The following is a 25,627-nucleotide window of genomic DNA, read 5'->3' as shown; positions in this document are numbered from 1 at the left end:
GTTGCATCTGAAGTGTGTGGTTGCTCATCTTCCTTAGCAGCCTCCATAGTCTGTGCAACTTCCCATCCCCACAGTGAAGGTGGTGGGGAAGGAAGGGCTGCTTGGCAGAGCTTAAGCAGTGGGAGAAAGTATGTCCGGGTGGGGCAGAATAGACCAGAATTGTGTATTGAGATATTCTGGATTGAGAATAATAGCAAATGCTCTAGATTTGGACTAGGATGGACATAGTGGAGTCCAAGGTCTTGTCTATGATAATGCAGGTACATTAATGCAGTATCTTGAACTGTCTTGAACTGGAATAACAAAGATGACTCTCGGCTCTGCAACTGGGCACGCTGTCATAGCTGTGGAGAAGGCTGTTTTGTTCCTAACCTTCCAGTGGGATTTGAATCTTGGCACTGAGTGAAGAAAAGCTTGTGCAATAACCAGTGGGTTTCCTAGCACCTTCTCTGTTGCTCCCCCTCTTGATTTATAACAGTCTCTAAGATCAGAGGTTCATTTATGATTGTTTTCTGTTCTTTGAGCGGCTTCCACCCCCTCACTCTTTGTCTGATCAAAAACCCCATGTTGTTTACTTACTGACAAAGGTCAACGACAGCAGAAAAAAAATGGTGACTAAGCCAATTAATTGCTGCCAGAACAAAGCCTGCAGACTGTATCTCAACATGTGAGCTTGACAGTAAAGCCTTGGGCTCAGCAAAACAGAAGTTGTCCATATCGAAAGAGAGATCTACCTTTTCCAGACTGTCCTGCACCCTCTGTTCCCCCCAGCAGTGAAGTCCTGGTTCCAGACAGTTTTCTTATAAATCGTCCAAGTGCTCTGTGGGATGGGAGCACAGGCAGTGTGTGTTCTCGGAAACCTCCTGAAACTGCTGCTGGAGACATCTGGTTGCTGGAGGCCAGATCCTGCTGGAGGCCTGTGCTCCATGTCAGACCAAATTAAGTGTAGATCCCTAGCCATGCTTAAAAAGTCTTATTCATATTCATCCTTTGTACGGGACTGAATTTTATTTTTCAGGTTACTACTTCCTTTTCCAGCTTTTATGCTATTGCTTGGATTGATCTGTGCATGAGGATGTCAGGGTGCTGGTGGTTTGGGTCAGACCCTGCTGTCCTGTGGGACCATGCTGTTTTCTCATCTCCTCACTGCTTGCTTACTGTGTAGAGCGTGCAGACACCAATACCTGGCGGGTTTATTCCTGTTTCTTTCTGCTGTGCAAAAAGCAAAGTCTTGGCTTGAAAGCAAAGTCTTGTATATTGCCAAAGGCTGTGCTCCCTTTATCCTCAAGATGGGTTAAAAATATTCTTTAACTATTACGAACTGTTTATTCTACTAGAGGACTTGCTGGAAGAGCACTAAATGTTCAGACCTGTCTGGGCTGTGTGAGCCCAGAGAGAATTACTACTTTTGTGCTTTGTCCTGTGAAGCTGAGATGCAATAAAACCTGATATTGATACTGACTTTCTTTAGAAAGTGCTTTGAGGTCTACTTGTGAAAAGCAACAAATAGGAGCCAGGTGGAATTGTGTCTTTCAAAGAGTCTCTTCTTTTGTTCCTCGACAACAGTAATTCAGCAATTCCCTATCAGGTCCACTCACAGCCTAGTAGGAACTTGTGTTCTCTAGTTCTTATTCCAGTTGTGATTGTCTTAGTTCAACATTGTACTTAGTTTTATATCTTCTTCGAGGATATTCAAGTGTTTTCCGTGACCTAAATATATTTTTAAGAGAGAGCTTTCTGATGATGCTAATCACAGGTATTTGCTGGCTCTGGAGAAGGGAGAATTGTATTATGTGAGTCAGGCTATAAGCTTTCATTGATATCTTTGCATCTTGCGTTATACTACCCAAAGTCCAGGGCTGCATCTTGCCTGAAGTTTTTGTCATTTATCCTGATTGTGATTCCTCAGTAAAACGGACTTTTCATTGGAGTCTTCAGGAAGCATTAAGCAAAATTTAGGTTATTCACTCAGATGAACCAATAAGCTTCTGTCTTATGATCATGTTTGGAACCGTTTTGAAATACCATTGGCAGGAAGGACTCGTGCAGGCAGTGAATGAAAATCCTCATCTTTATCTGTAAAGTGTGTTTTTAAAATCTGATTCGAGTGGAAACAGATTGTTAACATACCTCAAGTACATCCCTCAGTTCACAGGACTGTGCTTTCCCTTAGATCTATAGATACGTACGTTCTACACAGGTCTGTTATCCTGGAATCTTATATTGCTGAAGCACTTAAGTTAAAAAGTAAGTACAGAACTGAGGTGACAGAAGAGCCTTTTATATTAAAGGCTCAGCTTACTGAGATTTTGACTTGTTTCCTTTCCGAGTTGGACACTGTTGATGTTGCAGACCTGAGCTCTTGGGCACCTGAGCTGGTTGCATTTTTCCACAGCAGGGGAACTTTCCCTTTGGAGCTATTCAGCCCAACCAGTGTGGTGTGAGCACACAGGTGTCACAGGTGCTTGAGGTGTCTCAGGACCTCTCTGGAGGTGTCTCATGTTCCCTTTTTAAGTCATCTGATGGTTTAAACTTCTTTACTGATGAAAATTAAAAGCAACATCTGACAGCTTACTTTCTGTTGTGTCCACTTGACCACTTACTGGTTGGAAGGAAGGATGAAGTCAGGAGTACTCCCAGGCAGCTGCCTAGGATGGAGGGGATATTGATATTGCCCAGCCTTACCCTTGTTTATTTTTGGTGGGCCTCAACACAACCGCACACAGAGGAAGATCCAAGACTACTACTCATTAAGTTCTCAGACTTTGGAGGTGTCTTTTGATGATGCAGCCTTGTATTGTTCTGAGAGTATTTGTTCTTCCCCAAACCCTTACAAGGGGAAGATTGTGTAGTTCTGTTATTTTTTTTTTAATCCCAGCTAGTGATTTCACAATTTTAATTTTCTGTAAATCTTTGACAGCTGTTATTTTGTTGCTTTAATTTTTTCAATCTATTTTAACACTTATCCTGCATAGCACTTGGTGAGGACAGGACACAAATAGATGATTCCAGCCTGTTGGGTCTTCATAAGGCCTGGCCATTTTGCAGTCTTTGGCTGTTTCCAGAGAACACGTTTATGGACTCTATCGTTACTGAAACATATCCTTTTCCCTTTTCTCTTCCTCTCCTTCTCTGTGGGGAAGCAGAGAATGAACAATGCAGTAAAACATAAACTGAAATGGTGATTAGAATTTCATGCAAATTGGTATTTTAAATGGTTCTGCACTTGATTCATCTACATTTGAAAGCAAAGAGGGTAGGGCACGGGAAACTCTGTTAGTTGAAGTATTAAACCTGCCAGGGGCACAGCATTTCCTTTCACTTCCAAAGTGCCTATCCAGTCCGAGACAATTGGAAATGGAAAGATGTTGTCTGTGCCCTCAGGCTCTCACTTAGAACTACCTTAACTTCTTGCTACCTCTGCTTGTGGAAAGGTTTTCCCAACATGTTAAATGCATTGTATTTGTTCCCATAGACTTTAAATGCCTCTTTAAAACACAGACAGACCACTGCCATTAAGATACTTTTTAATTTGACTAAGATGACAGCTAACATTGATCTCTGGTAGCTGAAACTAAACAATTACTGAAACGCTGACTTTTTTCCTGATACAGTTCTGTCCTATCCCCCTTCCCCAGCACAGTTCATCTTGTCTAAAAAAAACTTTACAAATTTAGTAACCATGAGAGCTATGCCAGAAGAGGACACGTCCTGATAACAGATTTTACCTGGCTTTTGGCTCACACTCCCCTTTCACCCAGCCTGACACAGGGGCTCAGAAGTATGAATTCGAGAATCAGGATTTGAAACATGGAATTCTCTGTGATTGTATCTGAGGCAGTGGGCTCTGATTTACCGTAGCCAGACAACCAACTCCTCTTCCTCACCCTGGGAAAGGGCTGATAAATTTCTCCCAAAGTGGCAACTCAGCATGAAGAGTCCCTCCAGGATACACACCTAGAAGGACCAAGAGGGTGCAATGACACAGAGAGGGCATTCCTCTGCGACTATGTGTGTTTGGGGCTGTTTGACCCTCAGGCCAATTACCTGAAGGGTGGTAGGTGTCAGAGATTGCCAGAATTGCACAAGTACTTCCTACAGCAAAAAAAAAAAAAAAAAAAGGAGGGGGGGATTGAGACCCACAGGTTTTTATTTCATGCTATATCTTCCTGTCTTACCCTTGCTTTGAGCCGTGCTATCCTTTGGAATACAAGGTTGGTCAAAGCAAAGAGCCATCTCACCCAGTGCTGTGTCTTCCATAGCACTGATTGTGCTGCTCAGGGAAGTGAAATGGGGCCTGTGTGTGTACCCTGGCGCATCCTCCCAGAGCCAGAAGTGCAAGACATGTCTTAAAGGGAAGATCATCAGGGGCACCATGTTCACCAGTGAACTCTTCTTCCTTTAACCCATCTCTTCCCTGCTCATATTGGCTTTTGTGTTATTATCTGGCCATCCCTTTCTCATTCATATATGTACACAGTCATGCAGGTTTTTAAATGGAAAACTCTGTGCTATCAGATCAATTCATTGCATGCCCCACTTTCACACATTGTGAGACAGTGAATTATTCTTCTTTAATTACCTTGGGAATAATAACTTCTTCCATAATCCCACACTGAGCCATTGCTTCTTACAGTTGGACGGTTCTCATCTGTTCAGTTTTCCACACCTTGGATCACCTTTGGCCCCTTCTCTGTGTTTCTTCCAACTGAATTCCAACCCATTTGGTAGCCTTGGGATGGTTTGATCATGAAGTACTTGGCAGCTGGGTATGTGCTGGATTTGTGCTTTGGGGTAATGGGATGTTCTCGCCTCTCTGCCTGGTTATTCCTGTTCTCTCAGCTTCTTTGAAAGCCTTGACCCTTTCAGAGAACAGCCCGTGGTGACTCCAGAATCTCTTTCCTGAGTGGTAATAGCTCATTTAGAGCCTGTCATTCTTCATTCAGTATTTAAATTTTTTTCCCCCAGTATGCATTAATTTCCATTTATTGACTTTGTATTTCACCTGCCATCTTATTACTAGGTCACCAGGCATTATAAGATGTTTAGGTGGAAATTGAGTTTATGAATCCTTGGCTCTAAGCAGCTGTCTTCTCATCACCCAGCAAACTGAACAGCCTTACAAAACAGTATTTGTAATGCACAGTTTTGTGTCACTCTCTAGAAATGTCTGAGCCTCATTGTGCTAGGTGCTGTACAGAGAGCACAAGAGAGTTCTTGTACTGAAACTTTGAAAGGATCAAAAGCCAAATACGAAGGCACTGCAGGTACAGTGCAGCCAGTTAAAGTAGCCAGCAAACATATCCGAAGCCCCAGAACACAGCGAGGGAATAAGTAACCCCATTAATTTCTGGAGACTTTTGGAGCATTGATTTGAGGCCCTGAATTGAGCTGTTTTTGAGCTTGTTTGACACCTTTCACACTGGTGGCCCCGCAGGGATCTGAGACAGACCCAGCGAGGCTAAGCCCTGTGGAGTGGCTGTAATGTTCCTTCAGAGTGACCAAGCATCAAGAAATGTCTATGGGGTGGTGCTGACCATGATGCTGGTTTTGACCCAAACAGTGACCCACTCTGCATTATCAGTGGACTTGACTTCTCCAGGAGCTCTGGCTTTTGTTTTGGGTGTTGATCTGGCAGCTGGATTTCAGGAGCAATATTCAGAAACTACACAATTCAATCTGAGCTATGTAATGCTCACTTGCTGAATAATTTCTCATGTTTTTCTTGGGTCTGGTAGGCCTGGGAAGAAGTTTGACGCTTCTACCTTTACTGTGGGCTCTTCCTTTGCAGCCTGAAGAGACTGATTTAGAAAGAACGTTTTGGAAGAGCGTTGTTAAAAATAATACTGGCTGGCATTTTCAAGGCTGAAACTTTGTGGGTTGTCAGTATTGACGTACTTTAAGAAAAATAAAATTCTTGAAATGCATTTTCCCCTTCGCTTATGTGTATAGGGAACTTTATCCAAAAAACTAGACAGAATTGGCACAAGAGCAGCTTCCTTTTGCTTCATTAGCAAAGGAAGCAAATGAAGCTTCCTTTCAGTCCAAGTCTGGTAGATTTGGTAAACACCTTAACTACAGGTTTATGGAAAGCTGGCTACAGGCACATCTACAACGCTACTTTGCACATAATGTCAGCTAGAGTATGCAGAAATACTGCTTTTCTTGTTCATCGCTGGGCTAGTTAATACCCATGTTGGGTAGGACCCAAAAGCAGAGCCTGGGGGAATGAGAGGAGTCAAGGGTAGCTTTTCCTGTAAATGTGTCCTTAATTCATACAAGAAACTAAACCCACTCTCTGTGCTTAAGGGAAAGTTGATGAAACTATTTTATTTTTTATTCAGGCTCAACAAACTGTTAATGTACATTAAATTTGGGTTTGATGTGCAGACTCACAGACAGCATTCCCCCTCGGATGGAGTTATAACACGGGGTTTTGGACCCAGTTGCAAATGGAAGGTCTTTGAAACTGATGAGGACTGAAATGTCTTTCTCCCGCTGCTCAGTTTCGATGGAGTATGGCTTGCTCTCTCTCCTCCTCCCCCTTCAATCCCCCTGCCACACATGTTCTCAATTACTGCCTGCATTGAAGCTGCAAACATTTCTTGTGCATCTAGCTTTCTATATTGAGCGCTGGAAATATTTTAGTAATTTGTGGGAGAACTATTATGTCCCATGCTGGGAAAATTGTGTTTATGGTTCCTGCAGGGAAACAAGTTCATCAGTTCCAGTCCACAACAGTTTTGCTGTTTCTTCCTCCTCCTTTTCTATCTTGGAGCAATATCGTAAGAACCTCTTGCCCCCATTCGGCTGAGCCTGGGTTTCTCCCATCTTTGAAATAAAAAGCATATGCTCTGCAGTCTGTGTTTTTCATTGCTGTCCACAAAATAATCATTGGGTTTTGGCTGAACACAGTCATAGCTACTACGTACCCCAAATATTTGGGTTTGGATATGCAGCAGCACTGCACTTACGAAAACTCAATTGTATTTTATTGTTGGTAGGATTTCAAAGTCAATATTCTGCAGCAGAGGGCATTAAAGGAGTAATAGAGAATCAAACTTGCCAGTGCTGATGTTTAGTGCCTGATGTGGAAGGGGGACGGAAACAGGGCTTACTCTTTTTCTCAGCATTTGCATTGTCCTAATAGGATAATCCTTCTGGGTCCAGTTGGTAAAATGTATTCACAAGCCTTTGTTGTACATTAAATCATGCTTTGTTTTCAACTGTAAGCCTTAGGTCCCACACCCACATCTGTAATGTGTTTCTCAGTTCAGTTTCTGATTTGTAGAAGATAATTTTGTGGTTAAGGAAAATTCTGTGTTGTACTCCACCTCTCTTTCTTGTGCTGAAAGTAAGTTCAGCTCTGACAGTGATCAGGGGATACTGTTACTGCTGTAAAGAAAAAGTTTTTAAAGCATAGTTACCTTCTGCTTAAATAAATGATGAGCTATTTCAAATGGAAAGAATTGCTTTTGCATCTCTTGTGTGGATAAGTTGGCTCGCAATAGATGGGCTTTTAAGAGTGCTGGCAGGCTGGGATAGCAAAGAGAGAAGAGGAAAAGGTGTGTCTGGATCAATTAGTTAATTGTTAGATAATAAATGAATCCTTTTCCAATACACACAAACTAAGCTTCCTTTTCATTTACTGCTCCAACTTCCCCTTCAGAGATTTGATTACAGCATTCTCTCCCAAAGCAAAGAGCTCTTGCCATTTTGATGTAAACATTCACTGACCCTCTATGGAGATTTGAAAAATTACTTTCCTGTCATTAACAATGATAAAACTGTAAACAATATTGTTAAAAATGCTGGGGGGGGGGGGGGCTGGGGAGCATCAAACCAAAAGGAACAAATTAAAGGATTTGAATAAGAAGTGATGTGCACTTTTACCATAGTCCTTGGAGAAGGAAATTAGTACAGGGAGCACTGCACTATGCATCAGTAGTTTCATCTTTGCAAATAATTTTATGATTTTTGCAAGTTTGGGGATTCAAACGTTTTTGCTATTGCTCTATTGCTTTGTTTCTGATATGTTGGTTCAAAAAAACCCCAACTGGAGTAAGAACAGCAATAAAACATGAGCAAAGTGATGCCCAAGATGGTCATTTAGTTCCCATTAGCACAATAAATGAGAATATGATGAGGTTTGGTTTTATATCCCCATACTTCTCAACAGGGGTAGTTTTAGACCTGTATCACAAATGGAAGCCGAGTCATAGGCCCATAGGACCAGTATGGAGCAAGGTGTTAGATTAGATTCTCTGGAGCTAATAACATAACTATGGCAGTTTTGGTGTGGGTTGGTTTTTGTTGTTTGGTTGTTTTTTTTTTTAAGTGGATAAAAGTCTTGTCTCATTTTCCTATTTGTAAATCTAAAGACATTGCAATCTAAATTAGCAGATTAAAATAATTCCTGATGTAATTCATGGGTTTGCCTAAAGGGAAGAGAGCTTTCCTTGCTGCTGTGTAGGCTTAGGTCAGTAGCAATGGCCACAACCTCCCCTGCTCACCTCCTCACAGATGGAAATGCACCTGCAGCCTTTGGGACTGGATCCTGTAACCCAGGAGGTGTGTTACCACCTGCCTTAACAGTGGGAAAGAGCTTCTCCCATCCCACCAGGCACAGAGGCTGGAAATGTAACCAGTCTCGGGGTGCTTTCACTTCTAAAACAGAATCTGGCTTAGTGATTACAGCCTGTTTTGTGACTGTCCTCACGTAGTTGGCTGTAATGACTAGAGGAACGTGTTATCTAAGGCTACATTATCTTTTGAATATTTCTGTTATCGGCTGCTGTCATGTCTCTTGGCTCTGAGGACCGTGACACCATTCACGCTGCTAGGGTCTCGGTCCCTTCTTGCAGTTGTTCCTGATCAAATTTTTTGGGAGGGGCAGAAGGGGGGAAAATCTGTTTAAATACAGGTTTTAGGTTAACAGAGGAGAATGTGCAAGAGGCCCTGCGGGCAGTTTTCTGTTCTCCCTAAAGTGCTCTGGGCTGAGAGGAGGTGTCCTTGCTCTTCCTGCATGTTAATGGTTATTCTGATTCCTGCTAATGGTTATAGGAGGTCAGCATAGCACAGACAGCACCTCAACGGTGCTTAGTACGGCCATGGCCGGTCCATAATCAGGGCTTTCGATATCACTGATGCCGGCAGTGCTGTGCTACTTTGGCTCCTGGAGAGACCTGCTTCCTGCTGCGGACAGAGGTGTAGGTCTGGCGTTTTCACTTGTGCTATGGCTCACCTTCTGCCTTAGCTTGACTTTCATTCATTTTATTTAGTGCCAAGCCTCCAAGTATTTCACTTTGATGTGAAGAGTGGCAAGTAATTTTTTTTTACGAGTCTTCTGGCTTTGTGGGACTGCACAACTCCCCGGTAGTTCTCTGCGGCTATGCACCACCCTGGCAGGAGCCACAGAAACATGCCCAGAGCCCACAGCGAAAAGCTGAATAAAGACAGAGTGAGACAATCCTAATTGGAGTCTTGTGTGATATAGAGACACACTACTGCTGTTCTTTCAGGTACTAGTGTTAAAGGCAGATTTCTATAAAGAAAAATATTCTCTGCTTTTGCCCTTTGCCCGTTTTGTATTGAGTGAAGCTAGTGTTGGGTTTGATGAAAGTCAGAAGAGTTGGGAAGAGAGTCAGTGCAAACCACTAACTGGGTTAAGTTCAGTGAATTGCATGGACAAAAAAGATGTTTCTATAGCTTCTTTTTAACTCAGAAAACCATGCTAATAAATCCTGGGCTCTTTTTGGTTATATTTCTGTGAACATTGCACATTTGTTGTTGGGTTTTTGTTTTGTTTTGTTTTCCTCCCAAATTCAAATTTGTATTAGATGGCGCTCCCTGAAAGTGCACTCTTTCAAGCTGAGGTTCTATAATATGATACAGGTCAATCAACAGTGACGGCTGGAGGAAGAAGATTTACTCATCCATGTTTTCAGTGTTCAGAACAAAAATCTGCTTTCTTGACGCACTTTGCCTTTTGGGAAATGTAGAGTCTTTAGTAACCCAAAACCAAATCTATGCAAGACCCATTCCTACAACTGGGTTTTGCGTGTATATCCCAATAACCAGAAAGCCACGAACTCATGAAGACAGGATTCGCTAAACTTCTTGGCTTAAATTCACTTAATTTCCTCTTATATTGCAAGTAGAACTCCTTAAGTTGCAAGCAGGGCTGTAGTCAATCCGAGGGAGGCTCCTAGTGAAAGCTTAGCATCAGCCCTGACTTGCATTTTAACAGCTGGGGGGGGAAAGCAGATCCTGGGAGCACTTCTGAGCTGGCAGGATAGCTTGCTAGATCAGGGATAGCACTGACGCATTGTACCTGCCTCTGTTGCAAACATGCTTCAGTGCTTCTCCTTGTAATGCAAACAGATTGTCACCCTATCAGTGTTTACTCAGAGCTATGTAAGACCACCTAAATCAGTAGAAATTTATGCACCATTTGGTAAAAAGGGGCAGCACAGGATGAATGCTGACTTGGGAAGAGTTGAGTATCTGAGCTTGTCTCACACCTTGTGACTCTTGCAATGTGCGCTTGGTATGCATGGCATTGCTCCATGCCTGGCCCATGTCGTGGGGCTCCTCAGCCAGGGTAGCTCTCTGGGCATGTCGGCTCCAATGACTCTGCAAGGCCTGTTTCTTAAATACTCCTCAGAGGCTTGATGGCAAGCCCCTTAAAGCTGGTTTTAATGTCAAGAAATAGAGCTGTGCTCAGTTTGCCTTGAGCTCCGTAGAACCAGAGCTGCAAAAAGACTTTTGCCATAATAACCCATACTGACCCCAGGCAGGTGTCCAGTGCTCATCACCCAGATGCCCAACAGCTCTGAATGCACACCGGGATGTTCCTGGGGTGAATAGCAGGCATCCCACCGAAGACCTTGCAAAGTTACTGACTACAGTTGTAGCTGCGCACCCAGTTGCCACTGCCTTGTGCTGTGCACTGAGAAATCCCAAGGTGCAAGGGAAGCTGTGGCTTTAACTTTGCCAGCTGCCTGCCCTTATCAGAGCAGCCTAGTGATTTTGACTTCTAAACAGGTAGGCAAAATCAGCTAATAATTATTATTCTTGCAGAACTTGAAGTTGCCAAATCTGTATTATAAGAAAAATAGGAAATCATTTTGAGTGAGAAGGAGTGCCTGTTATTGACTTTATGGCTGTGTTTCCCTACAAACAAGCATGCTGATATTTTCCATACAGGCAAGGGACAAAGATACATAGTCCACTCTGTTCATGTTCATCCATATGTTGATGAATTTGGGTTCAGAATTACTGTGTGATGACAGGAAAGAAAACTAGTACCTCTCGGGCAGTATTAAGCAACAGCTCTCAAAGTTTGTGAGAGTTACTCGGTCGTTCATCTTCTGTTATTCTCCTCTGTTTTCTGTCTCCAAAGGTTAGAGCATGGAGACATGTCTGCCTTCAAGCAGAAGAGCAGCTAGTTCCATCAGCAGTCTGACACCTGAATTTTTTGCCCATAATGAATCTAGAAATTCAAATAGTATTTCGGAAAGTAAAACCTAACCAAACGTATTTCTTTCCTCTTATTTCTCCCCTCCTCCAGCCTCCTCTCCTGCCTTACTGTGTTGCCTACTTAAGCAGATGATAAAAATGAGTTTTCCAAGATGGAAAAAGGCCAGCACTGTGCTGTGCAACTCATCTGTGGCTGCAGAAGAGGAAGGTGGGGTCTGTTGTGGCTCACTTCATGCGATGGGATTGTTAAACCTGCTCCAATGGCAGCATTTGTAGTGCATGCAACATGTGCAAGCCAGAGAGATAACCCTGTGGTTCCAGGGTAAGCCTAAGTGAGGTTTATGTGGCAGTCATATGTGCTGTGAAACACAGTACACTTTCAAAGGCCCAAGAAGAGAGTGTAGGAGTGGAAGCATGAGCATATGCCTATCTAAATGCTGTTTTGTTCCAATATTTTTTTACCTTTAAGATTAGTGGAGGATCTTGTTCCTGTCTGCAACTCTGAATCATGACTGCTGGATTCTTCCATCCCCCTTGTCATTTGCTGCACCAAGATAAACAAAAATTTCCCAAGCAGAAGGTATTAACCAGTGAAGATTCTTTATGGAATTAAGATTTGAGGGGCTCAGTTATGTCAAAATGGAATAGTGTCTTCCATGAAATGTTTGTTGCTGGCCTGAAATTTTTTATTAAAACTAAAAGAAAGTGTTTCAACTTGAAACTACAAGAAGTGATTTCCTAGTTTTGATTTATCAAGAACTTGTTCCCTCAACTTCTGATGCCCCATTTTGGGAAGTAAGATGGCAGAGAAGAGAAAAGGAAATGATGAATGAGACATAGAGGTGAGGTAATTCCTTTTACATTTAAAAAAAAAATTTTTTTTTTTTTAGGTTACTTGAGGAAAATTGAAATTATGTTGCTATAACTGATGTTTTTTTAGACCAAGAGCTGCTGTTTCTCTGAGCACCAGATAGGCTTTCAGATGCATTGTATCCACCAAACCCTTATGAGAACCAGTATCTAGTACCACTAAATATGCAGTACGAATGCTAAAACCTGAAGAATGTCACCCTGTGGTTGTGCGAAGTGAGGTGCAGCATGGGTGCAGATCTGCTGCAGCCTCCTGTCCTTGTGCTTTGCACCCTTGAGCACCCTTATCATTGAGGATGCTTACATGTGCCTTGCATACTGGAGTCCCAAAGTGCAAGTCAGCCATTTGGAGGTAACTGGGTGACTTTTCTCGGTGTGTGGATGGAAGGACTCCTGCCAAGCACCTGGCACTTGCATCATCTGGGCACCGGCCAGAGCAGTAAAGTTCAGATCCAGGTTTTTGGTTCAGCTCCATTCACTAATATAGGTGGTGAGTGGTGACGTTCCAAGTAAAAATTGCACAGCAGGGCTCACTTGAAATAATTTATCACCCGGGAAGAAAAATCTGTGCTAAGAATAACTTTTTAATTACATCAGGTCAGTAAATTATTCTACAGATTCATGCTCGGGACAAGTCTTGGGTATAGAAGATGTGTTAGCTTCAGTATATCCACACCTAAAGTCATTAGTTTGTGTATTGTTCTCACTGGGTTCACAAAAAAAATCTCTGTATTTAGCTCCTTCAATGGACAAATAACAGATGAGCGCAGTAACACTTGCGTGGTCTTAAGCTGCATTTATATTTCCTGCAGTACATCTCTACTAAGCACCACAGACTCTTTGTCGGTTGGCAGTTGTGCTAGGATTGGGAAACCAGTGTTGTTCACATTGATCAGATGGAGTGGCTTAAGGAGGGGGCTGCACTTGGGTGGACTCGGACCTTTTCATCTCCCTTATGTAGTTTCCTTCAGTAAGCTGAGCCTTCCACTCCATTCCAGCATGTAGCATGCCTTAGTTTCTTCATGTGGTATATTTTCTTACTACTACTTCAGTGTAGTTTTGGCTTCTCTCTTCACATTTGGCAAGAATTTATTTCTACACATAAATCAAGATAAAACAGATTTTCTTACAGCATCTTCCTAAATATGCTGGTGGAAGTCTGTTGAAGGGGGAAAAATAAACCAGCCAAGTTGCATGTTGCTTTCTAATTGTTTTTTTAGGAAGTATTAAAAAAATGCTGTCATGACAAATGAAGGAAAGATATGTTTTAGTATCCCAAGTACAGTTTTAGAAAGAATACTGCAACCGCTGTGCTTTGACTAGTGAAAGCATCGTGACTTGGGCTTTGCTAGTCATAAAAAATAAACTCCCAAGTGTGTGTTTATAGAACCAAAAAAATATCTCTTGTGGTTATGTTGCAGGATAACTCTTGAATATTGTAGATTTGTTTAATCTGCAGTTTGGGAAGTCTGGACTGACGAAGTCTGACTCCAGAAAAATAGAAATCATATCAGAATTACTAGTTGGTATTGTTTCAAGCTACTGCTAATCTTTCATTTGCAACAGTAATTTGATTTGCATGGGCTCTTGTAGTCCAGACCACATGGAATTGTTCTGATAAAGACATGAACCACGGTTTGATATCGGTTTAATGAAGGCCAATAGGGTAGACACCCAGTTGACTTTTTTTTTTAATAATCCTTGTTTATTTTTGCCATGTGTCCTGGCTTTATCCAGTAAGCTGTATTTAAGATCAGTATCGTCTTCAGCACATCCACATTTATTTGTTTGTTTGTTTGTTTGTTTGTTTTCTGTATTGCAGGTCATGCTTTTTGTGTTTTGTCTTGATTTCATTTCCTTCAGTGTGCCTATCATTTTTCTATTATTCTGCTCCCAGTTGTCTCAAAGTCTAAATAAAGGCTTAGATAACTTCCCCAGCTACGCAAAAGTAGCAAGGAGAGGGGTTGACTGAAGGTCCCCCCTTTTAACTTTACACAATGTAATCTGTAGCTTGAACTGGCATTATTATTATTATTATTATGGATTAGACAAGACCATCATGGTTATCATGTTGGAAGTTTTAGCATAGCACAGGCTGTAGGACTTCCCTGAATTTATGTCTGTTCATGAGTACTTGCTTTCCTTGGCCACAAATCTGTTAGTTTTGTTCTGTGTTGTTTTTGAAAATGATTAACCTTCTGTAATGAACCGAACTCTGCTATCACAGTGACTCTGTAGGCAGTCCCTGATTGTATTTGCTAATGTCTCCATCCCAGATCTGAGCACAGCTAATGACTGGAAGGAATGTTGCTGTTGTCCTTTGACCGTTTCTAACAGTGCTGCGACATCTTTAGTGTTTCCCTTGGTAGGGACGGTAGTGCGGAGTTTGTTTAAACATCTCATACGAACAATAATGCTCCTTTTAATGGGGTAGCAGTCTTCTAGTATCAGGCTGCAGAATTAAGTTACTGTAAGAAAGTTGAACAACCTGCTTTCTGATCTGAGCGTTGAGTGGAAAGTCAACTGACACCTATTGCAAGGGGCTTTTTTTTGTCTTTGGAGTTCAGCTAAGCTGTGTTTTATCAGTCTCACCAAAAAGATGGCAAAGTGTTTTGGCTAACAAACAAATATGCTGTTTAGAAAACACCAACCATTTCACTGTTTGTAATTTTCAGCATCATTTGACTGTATAGTCTTGTAATTAGATGGTGTAAAGTACATAACATGTTACACAAATATGTCAAAACGCATTAACAGCACAAGTGTTCTTTACTGCTTTCCTAAATACATTTCACAATATGTCGTACTAGAATCCACCTCTTGTCATTATTTATAAACTGCAAAGAAGTTAAGATCACCAAGAATTAGATTATTAGCATGAGACTGTCTTTCTGTACTAAGAATATAGATTATCATGATAATGTACAGAGTGAAGCATACAAATCTCTTCTCATCTAAAATGAGAAGACAGCCTGGAATAAAACCCAACAAATTATGTTTTCCATATTCACTCAGATCAACTTGCTGCTGCTGCTTAATTCCTATTCAGTTCAACTGCTTCTTTGCAAACTTTTGGGTTACCTCCAGACTTTGCATTTGAATGCCTTTTAGGCATTATGTTGCTTTTGAATGGCATTTGGCCATGGTTTCTGACATGTGGGGAGGCCAGCTGCCCACCTGCTTCTGGGAAAGATCTTTTCCATAGAACAAACAGCTCTGCAACACTACCCTGCCGAGGCAACAATTAACTAAGTAGTTTCCTTATAAATGAGAAGATAGGACTTGTGGCTTCCTTAAAGGCCATCGTCTGTGCTGAACTTTCAAATGACCCATAGCAGTATTCCCACAAACGTGTGCTTTGTGTGTGACCCAGAACCAATGGAAGTGCCATTCATTCCAGTATTATCGCCCTTGTGATCTAGGCAGGCCTGGGGACCACATGTCTTAAGGAGACACTTCTGGTGCGGACCTGTAAGTGAGGCCAACCAGTATGCTTTCCTGCCCGCTTGCTTCTCCCGTGGAGACTTCAGTGCTGTTTGCAAACTGAAGTGATGCTGTTGCTGCATCCTACACACGCTTTCCTGCTCTGTGCAAGCTTGGGTATTACTTCCATACACAGTGTAAGCTTTGCAGTTTCAAAGATCTAATCTAATAATAGATTGGTCTACATTTGCTGCGTTGCCAGAAAAAGACATATGTTGTCAGGCAGTCGAAGTCAGCAACAGTGCTGAAGTGGAAATGTGCTGAAACATGAAGGCGGCAGAAATCCAGAAGAATCTATCCAAGGCTTGGCTATTAGAAAAACTAAAAATATTGTCTTCTTACGTATATGCTTTCCACATGTACTTAGAGAAATACTGTTTGCCTGATGTCTCAAAGTGATTAAAGGGTAATTCTTTTCCTTTCTTGGCTTTGGTGTGATAATAGAAGACACTGTTGGCATTCAGCTTATCGAGAACTGGTGTAAGAGGAAAGAAATTATTGGAATAACTTGAATGGAAGAGGCATGTGTAGTATAGTGCAGGAGAGAAATATGACATTGGGTTCCTTCTGTCATTGATGATTCAAGACACAATTTTTGAGTTGCACTCACAGTGGAAGTAGATCTTTACATATCTATGCTGAGGCACAGGTTTTAGGGTGAGGACTTGAGTTTTGGCAGCATGCGGTGGTACGAAAATTTTCCATGCTGTATTTTATCACAAAATGTTTGCAATTCCAATTTTTCACTTTTAGATTTTCCTTGGGAAAAAGGATGCACCACTGGCCTAAACAAAGTGAATGTATACCACAAGAACCACTGGTTGTCTCTGTGCTGGTGAAAAGACTTTGCTTTTAAATTCAGACAGCTCTATGCTGCTGACCTTTTACAGAATTGCAGTGAGGTGGGAATTAGGCTTTGAGATGGTATATGAAGATGTGAGGTTTTGACATGCGTTCTGAGCCAGCAATTACGGGATTTCATCTGTACATATCCCTTAAATATCATCACTTTTAGATGTGTGCTAAGAAAATGGCATCTGTCACACTCACTTTTTCTGCTGGGGTCAGTGTGTGCGCACAGATGTGTATTACTGTTCTGGAACAAAATTCCTCCATAAATGCCATTGCAGATCAGGAAAGATTTTTTTTTTTTTTATATTAACGTTTCCTCCTTTAAGACCACTAGCTTCTCCCTAGTCAGCATGCATGTGGCTCGGTCGGGTAGTAGTAGCAAAGAATTTTATTTCAGTAACTTCTCCAGGGAATTCATCCACTAAAAAATAAGTACTTATACCTCCTGGGACCCACCTGGAGCAGCATCCCAGCAGTCCTTTTTACCCAGTTTGGATCATCCCTCGCACAGGTAGCATCCTTGTGCGGTTAAGAAGTGAGTGAAAAATTTGGGCTGCTACTGTTTTCTGCTTCTTTGGCACTATTCCTGGAAAGAGTCGAGTTAGCTACTGTGACAGCCACATTTACTATTACCAATGACACAAAATAATTAAGTTGTGGTTTCTGTTGTGGTGGGGCCACTTCCGTATTTTATAGTGATATGTCTGTGCTAGGAGGGAGAGTGTCATGCTTGATTGTCGTGACGGATGCTTCCAGGAAAACAGGACGAGCCTCTAAAGGCAGGTTGTCTAATACTTTCCATTTGCATGAAATCCTGTTGGTTACATGGCAGATCACTAACAGAGCTGCATGTTGTTTCTTCTAGTTTTTCTGATGAGGTGAGGGGGAGGGCAGCAGCCATCTCATTTTTCTCCCTGTTGTTTTTGGAGGGGATAGCTGCAATCTTTGTTCTTTTCAGTCAGTCAAAAGAATGCTCAAGCCAGTTTTTAGTCTGATTCTCTAATCAAGAGAATGCTTCCATTTTTTGATGTCTTGAGCCACCAGCGTGGGGTTCCTGGCTTTCAGAAGTCCTGAAGACTTTGGGACACAGATGCGCAGCAGTGCTGAGAAGCCCTGGTAGTCCCTGGTTGCCAAGTCCTGCTGAACTGTGCTCCGTGCAGGAATTATATTGTGAACACGCTGTGAAATTTGGGGGCCTTAAGAACAATCTTTCTTTTTCCAGTATTTAAAATATTTTCTGTAGGTTGCCTCAGATAAATCTGATAGTATTACAGTGTAACTGCGAAATCCTGCTCTTTGGTCCTTATAGACACAGGCTCTTCCTGTTGCACCCAATTTAGTTTCCTAGAGGGAAAAATTTCTCTTGTGGCTTGGGCAGCAAACACAGTCCATGTGCTCTGGCACGCTCCTGGAAAGGCTGGCAGCCCTCGTGGGTCAGGGATACCAGCCAGCACTGTGCTGATGCTCGACAAGTGCCTGCTCTGCTGAAGGTGAACATGAGCTTGCAAAATGTTGTGCAAACCTTTCTGCCATTGCTGGGGGACCAACTGGATAGAAGCTGGAGATAGTTTATGGGGTTGTTTGTGGGGTTTTTTAGTAGAAGTTACTGTACATACATTGGTGTGTTGGGAAAAAAATTTCCAGCTGTATGCGGTGTTAAACCTTAAGGCTGAGGCTTTTTTTTGTTTGTGTGTCTAAAGTGGTAGAATCCCATGTCACATTTGGTTTGTATCTCATGCTAGAGGTGACATTGTGCTCAGTGCTGAATGAGATGGCGAGGCTGTGCCGCATGTGGCCTGCGGTGTCAAAAGAGAGCACAGAGCAGAACAGAGGCAATAGGAGACTGAGGAGGAGGGAGGCTCGACCTTGTGTTCATGTGCTCGATGGCCACTACCACTTGTCTCTTCACCTGGAGCTCCCCAGGGAAGGGAGGCATCTACTGCGGGAAGGGGCAAGGACCAGCAAAGGGAACTGGGATGCTGTCTGCTGGTGGGAAAAGGGTCTGAAGCAGCAAGAAGAGATACTGGGGCTTGGTTGAGAGATTAGATGTCAAACCTTGACAAGGCAAGAAACTTCAGTGGGCAAGTAGGGAAGATGGGTGCATGTGTGAACCATGGGAGGCTTTTGCAGGGCACGGCAGTGACCAGTTGGTGAGCAAAGCCTTTTGCTCTGTGTCAGTGCAATACAACAGGTCCTGGGCTGTGACGGGAAGCCTTAAGGTATATGGTAATTAAGAAAAGTAACTAAGAACTAAGTCATAAAAATAATAAGTGTTTTACCAGCTCCGTTGTGCACAGGCAGGCAGCAGGGAATGTGGGTCACGTAGTGTGAGTGGCTGAGCCAGGGATAAAATCCAGGTCTGTTAATGCCTCAGGCCTTTCCATAAACACCAGACCGTGCCTCTCCTCCACCACAGCTTGGGTGGGAAAGGACCTCCGTTTTAGGTGGAAGACCAGGCTTTGCTCAGTCCCGTGGCTAATCATGTTCTCCTGCTGTTTGCCTTTCCCAGGTGCAAGTTCTTCAGCCTCACTGAAACCCCAGAGGACTACACCATCATTGTGGATGAAGAGGGCTTCCTAGGTAAGTGTCAACGTGTGCCACTTCAGTATCCAACCTGGGGGTGGAGGAGGAAAACGTGTCATCTCTCGCTGAGATTACAAACCAACGTGTTTGTAAAACAGGTGTGTTTGTCAGTGCTAGTAGTACAGCTATGAAAGGTGCTTTGATCACTTGAGCACGCTGTCTCTGCTGCTGAGCTGTACAAGGCGTTTAACACATGGAATATGAATATATTTTAATGCTGGGAAAAGAGCACACACAAGTCTTAAAGAGCAGCTTAAGTGTATTTGAAAAAGCAAAACCATCTGCATATCGTTGTATTAAAATGAGCTGGCCTTTGTCCCCAAGCCTCCACAAGCACACCACATCTTGCGTCTCCAGCTGGTTCATCCAACCTCTCTCTTTAAAAGGAGCACTTGAAGATGAGTAGTTTGTATCATCCCCACAACCATCACAATTCTGTGGAGTTGTGAATCAGCTCCTTTGGCTCATCACTGAAAGCTGTGATTTATCCCCCTTTCTTACACCCAGCTCTCTCCATACTAAATGTGCCATCTTTGCACGTAGTGGCCGAAGGTCTCTCTCAGCCCGTGTCAAAGGTGGAGTCGGCTGCATGTCAAAGAAGGTGGTTGGCACGTGCTTGGGAGCTGCAGGCACTTGGTGTTGGGCGAGTGCTGATGGAGAGAATGGTTTGGCTTTGCGGATGGAAATAGTTTGTAATAACATTTATCATGTGGGGAGGTTTTGTTTGTAGCAGTGTTATTGAGGTAGTAGAATGAGGAAGTGTTGTGCAGCTATTATTATTTTTGTTCAGTCACTGCTTTCTGTGGTTGGAATTAAAAGTCTACACATTTTACCGATTTGGAGAAAATTCATTAAAATATGAAAAAAAGAGGATTTCATTCCTGAATAGGAATTAACTGTCAAGTAACTACCTGTGACACTGTAATATTAAATGGGTTTGTAATATCCAAACCTTAAGGAGAAAATTAGAAACTATACCATCTTTATTTAGTACAAAGTCAAAGTTTTATAATCAGTAGCATTGCTGAATTATTCCCCTTTCTGTTTCAGGAGTACTCGTAAACATATAATAGAATAAATTATTACATTTTAGAACACTACAATGGTGGCTAAACATTTTCATAAAATAATTACTAGGTTGAGAATAGGTGAATGAATCTTTACAGCTGTTTGTAATTTGGGAGTTGTAGGGTTTGATTGAAAGTGTATGTCATGTGTTCTGCTTTGGCTCCTAAAAGAGGAGGTGACATAACAGTTCTGCTGCCAGAATGTCCCTTGTTGCATTTGTTCAGGGGGAGTATGCACAAAAATTTCATTACTACTATCAGTAGTATCAGCCTTTTTATTATTGGTGGCAGCTGGGGGAAATCGATTCAAATTTGGTTTCGTTGTAATAGTAGGATGCAAAGCCTCCCTCTAAGAGCTTCATTTTAAGAGAGAAGTCACCAAAGGAGGAGAAAGGGGTTGGTTTTTTTTTCCCAAGGGCCACAGCACGTGGCAGAGCAAGAAACCTGGAGAGTCCCATTCTCAGGAGGGAGTCTTCATCACTGAACCATGCTGTCCCTGCAGATTTGCCATGCTAGGGGCATGCTCATCTCCAGCATCACATCTGTGTCTGTGACATCCATGGCACTCATTTCTCTGCCCAGCTGGCACAAGGCATATTCCTCAATTCAGTCACTGGTGGCAAGTTTGGATTGCAACTACCGCCGTACAGCCTCTAGCAGCCACGCTATTTGTCTCTCTGGAAATTATTCCAGCTTGAAACAAAGGTAAGCTCAAGCAGTGGTTTTGCTCATCAGTAGCGGGGGATTGTGTTGCACTGTGTGCGCCACCGGTTGTACTTGGAGCAAATCCCACGTGTAGCCAGACCAGTGTCCTCAAGGAGCTGCATGTCCCACTGCTGCCCCAGGTTATCTCTGTGAACCAGACAGTACCGCCGCACTTCAAAGCGGCAGACCTCTCTGCTTGGACCGTTTTGACTTTGTTACCTTGGCTCTCATAGGCACATGAATTTACTGCTGATAGTTACAGTACCCATGTAGCTTCCGTTGGGCTATGGTATTGGCAGCATATAACATCCCTTTTTTTCAAATACGCCGCGTGCAGTTGGGGCGTTAAAGCAGGGCTTTGCAGGAGAAAAGATCACCTTCCAGACAACACAGGGGAAGGAAGGAGCATGCTAAGGCCATCCTCTACTATGGTATGGTGTGGAAGCCAGGCGCATAACCCAGCATGAGTAGTAGTGTCACAGAGCTGGCAGCTTCATCACCTTTTCTTTGCTTTTTGCTAGTAAGTGATGATCTGCTGGCAAGACTTGTATACTCTGCATCCTGCTAATTCTCCTAACACAACGCCCATGCCCTTTGGGGTGGTGTCCAGCCCATGCTCTTCTTTCTGAATTGTCACCACCACATCCAAAGCTTCCTCTCAGGGTTAACCCTGACCACAGTCTCCACTGTTGCTCCATCCCTGTTCCTCATTTCCATATGCCATAAGGTTTTCACGATCTGAAGGAATTCAGGATCTAGGATGCCTTGTAACAGCAAAAGGGCTCTGCTTCACTCCTTGCTTCCCCTCACAGTCTGGCTATAAATATCTCAGGAGGAGGAGTCTCACTTGGCCTTTTTATAGCGTGTAATCAGCCCAGGGGCTTGAACAGGATCAAAATCTATAAGAATTGCAGCATCCCACCTTCTTGCAAAACAGCACCAATCACGTCTCCCTCAAGTGCATCTTGACCTGACTAGCAAAGTGCCAGGTTCAGCTCAAGAATTACAGGGTAAATCTTCACCTTTGGTGAGCAGTTTAGGTAGCAAGTCCAGCAGCAAGTGACTTTTTTTTTTTTTCCCCTCTCCAGGTAACTTTTGTTCTTGCAGTGCTTAACAAACTCGATGTAAGTCTCTGAAGGGCAGGCTTTTGTGTGTGGAAAATTAAGACCTTTCTTGCTCAGGCACCTGTATGAATTTTTGCTGCTGCAGCAGTGAGAAGATTGTCCTGTTAGCTGGCATCTCTCATGTTAGCAAGGCCCCTTCTCCTGCATATCACAAACAGCACTGAAGGGAAAAGAACAAGCTGGAGAAATACTTTTCAGCAGTTCTTGGGGTTAACACTTCAAACATACTGACACGCAGTAATCATTCTTAACTGTTTTGTCAAAAAATAATCCTCAGGCTTGTTTCCCTGAGAGTAGCAAGTGAGTTGGGATGGTAAAGAAGTCATTATTTCTTCTCCCCAGAAAACGTCTGCAGTGCAAAGCCATAACCTGCTTAAGCATTCATCGTGCTGGAAGGGAACGGCTACAGCCTAATTCTTTGCTTTAATTCCCCAGCGGTGAGGTGGGGATTATATCTGCACAGAACCTTGTTTGTTCCAGTGGCTGTTTCTTGGGCTTTGGCCTGTTAATGAGGAAGAATTTTATTCAGCAAATAACACAGGGGGACAGTGCACAGAAAGCTCTTTTCCTGGCTGATACTGAGATGAATTAGCAGAAGGGTTTGGCCATGGGCCCTCCTGTGTGAAGACAAGTGTCTCAGCTACTGGGGTGCTTGGACAGCCATGTAAAATCCTTGCATTTATCACCTGCTGTGCAGCCAGCGCGTGGCAGAAAAGTCAAGTGGCTGCTGCTCCCTGAAATATAGGAATACTTGTTTGAGTTTGGTTTGCTTTTTTCCCAAGGTTTGGCTGAAAGCAGGAGCTGCCTGTGCGTGGAAGCAGTTGCTGACATTGCAGTCCTGTCCTGGAGATGCCATCTGAATAAAATAATGGGTTTTGGGGGTAGCAACGTTCCTCCAGTGGCACTCCCAACAGCTGTCGCATCGCAGTTTCTGTACCATATATCCAGAGAGCCTTTTATTGGAGGTAAATGGGCAGTTTGGGTGTTTGTCTTGTTTTGATTGTCCCTTTTCTGTTCCTGGTTTCTTCAGCTGGTTTGTCTGCAGTCCTATTCATCCTTTTTTCTCTTGGAAGTCCACTACTAGGTTTAGTGATAGCTCTGCTTGGGTAACTTTCAATGAAATGCCATCCATCTAGCCTCCCATTTTATAGCACTTCTCTAACTGAACAGCACAGTGTGAAATGGAGAACTAACGCCCTCCCTCAACCACCTTTATTCTCTACAAGCTTAATGAAGGAAGAGCCCATCCAGTGTCATCTATATAAGTTGGTCCAATTGTAGGGAGGTGAGAGATGGCTACAGTTTACCCTCAGGTGTTTCTTTGTTTCAGTATCTCTTGCATCCATTTGTAATGACGCCAAACTGTTTGATAAGGACCTTCCCAGAATCACCACCACTGGGACCTGGCTATGTGCTAAGGGAAGAGGAGCTCCTCTGTACTATCTTCCCTATGGCAAGGTAGTCTCTTTGCACCTAGAAGGCAACAAGTTCTACTTTTTGAGTTTCTGCCCTATTTAGGATGGAAAGAGGAGTCTCCCTTTTTGAGACCTCTTACAGGGCAGTGGAGTTTGAAGGCTTCTTTCTCCATTGGGGAGAAAACCCCTAGCCTGTTGCTGCCCCGACCTAGCTGCCTCTGTGACCTTGGCAGCTGTTGAGTTGCTCCATGAACATCTGCATAAATAGGGACTGTGACAGTCTGTCACCCAGGTGAATCCATCCTGAAGATGGGAGATTGTAAAGCAACGTGTTGCTACCATTTTCAAGGTGAGATCACTGCCTTCCCAGCCTTGGCACTTGGTTGGTGTCCCTTGCATGTAATCTTTCTCTGTAGGCAATGAACTTCAAAGATATCAGAAAAGGGGGAAAGAAATCAAATGCTGGGGTCAAGTGAGGAGTGAATCCTTGCGATTTCCAAGTTGGTAAACATGCATATTGTAGTTTCAGGGAAATTGGGGGTTGGTAAGGGGAATACATCACATTCCTGTACTCTGGTCTTCTTTCTCCTAGAACCGGCAAGCCCGTTTCATGTAGGCCCCTGCAGTCAGCAGACCTTAGGTCCTGACTGATCTCTTCTGGATTGGAAACAGAGTGGAAAGGCAATTTGATTTCAGTACTGAAGCAGTGGTGGGAAACATCTCCTTCTCTGGTGCAGATCCCCTGTGTGAACATAGAGCAAGACTCTGTCTCCCCACACTGAGGTTCATCTGCAAGATGGAGGTGACAGTCCACCTTTTAACCTTCTTTGGCTGCTTAATATGGCTAGTAACTTCTCTAAGGCCAGAAATCCATGCATTTACAGTTTCCAGAATGAGGCAGCTCCTAATCTTAGTTCATACCTTACAATAAATTGCCCAGTACATTAAGAATAATGGAACTATTTGAAAAATCTCAACTAGGCAGAGAGATTTTGTCAGAATTCATAAAATGTTGACCTCATTCTAATAAAAAGAAGGGATAGAAAGAAAAAAAGCCCTCTTGCTGGCAGTGCTTTGTTTTGATAACCATCATTCTCAGACAACCTGTTCCCTATCTGACCTTGGATTCGGGACCATCATATGCTTTAGTACCACATTGAGTCCCTTTTTCAATAACATCAAAATGGTAAATTGCTTTCAGTGTCCTCTCTCTCATCCTGTATATAAAATGGGCAAGAAATCAGCTTATAAATAAGTGCAAGCACAGAACCCATCTAGCTGGGAGCAATCTGTAACTTTAAAGATACAGAGGGAAGCAAGCTAATAGATGCATCTGGGTTTTTTGAATATTTCTTCTATAACTATTTCTCCTTTAATTTTTTATTGCCCAGTGACTAGGCCTTTGTATCTCAGGCACAGTGGCTTAATTTGCTTGCTGACATTTATAGCGCTGAATTCCTTCCCCGGGACCGCCAGGAGAGCCTGCTGGTTGCTAGGCAGAAGATGTTTTTCTCTATTAAACACGTGCACAATCGCTCTCTTTTGGATCTGTGTATTGGCCAGACTACACTGTGTCTGTGGTTTTCAGGTTTTTTAAGTAATGTGGTATTAATGACCTAAATTCAAATTAAAAACACGGGGATTTGACTACTGGCTAATTAGAAATATGTGCTTTGTTGGGAAGGTTTTTGCTGCAATGCATATATGCCGATATAGATCAATAAACATGTTGGGGGGCTGTGATTACATGGCCTCTCTCAAGAGGCAGTAGGGTTTGGCGGTTAAAGCTTTTGGGGGAAGGGAGGGAAGGATTCCAAGGTCTGGTTTGTGTCACCTGGGGAAGGGAGCGCTTCAGCTTCTCCTTAGAGCTCATGTGTGAGTGGATTTGCAAATCTTGATAGCACATATTATTCCTTATGTTTGTAACCTGCCACGTAAAGTCTTTTGGTCCAGTTTCTCTGTTTGCTCCTATTTAAAGAAATACTGCATAAATAGTACATATTTTTCACTGTTTCCTCCAGCAGATGGGTGTGTATCGATAACCTAT

At 42.9% G+C, this 25,627-nt stretch overlaps 1 protein-coding gene across 2 annotated transcripts in view; it reads left to right on the top strand.

Moving 5' to 3' along the window:
• CASTOR2 (cytosolic arginine sensor for mTORC1 subunit 2) overlaps positions 1-25,627 on the top strand; it is a 131,284-nt gene that overhangs the window by 47,556 nt on the left and 58,101 nt on the right. The window contains exons 2-3 of one of the 2 annotated variants that reach the window (XM_052804969.1): positions 19,196-19,266; positions 22,948-23,130. In XM_052804969.1, coding sequence (XP_052660929.1) covers positions 19,196-19,266; positions 22,948-23,130 — 254 coding nt within the window. The remainder of the gene's footprint in view (positions 1-19,195; positions 19,267-22,947; positions 23,131-25,627) is intronic. The other variant, XM_052804970.1, reaches the window with a different exon arrangement.

Source organism: Harpia harpyja, chromosome 12 (genome assembly GCF_026419915.1).
Source record: "Harpia harpyja isolate bHarHar1 chromosome 12, bHarHar1 primary haplotype, whole genome shotgun sequence".
NCBI lineage: Eukaryota > Metazoa > Chordata > Aves > Accipitriformes > Accipitridae > Harpia > Harpia harpyja.
Note: the sequence above shows the minus strand (reverse complement) of the source record. Positions and strands in the feature narration are given on the sequence as shown.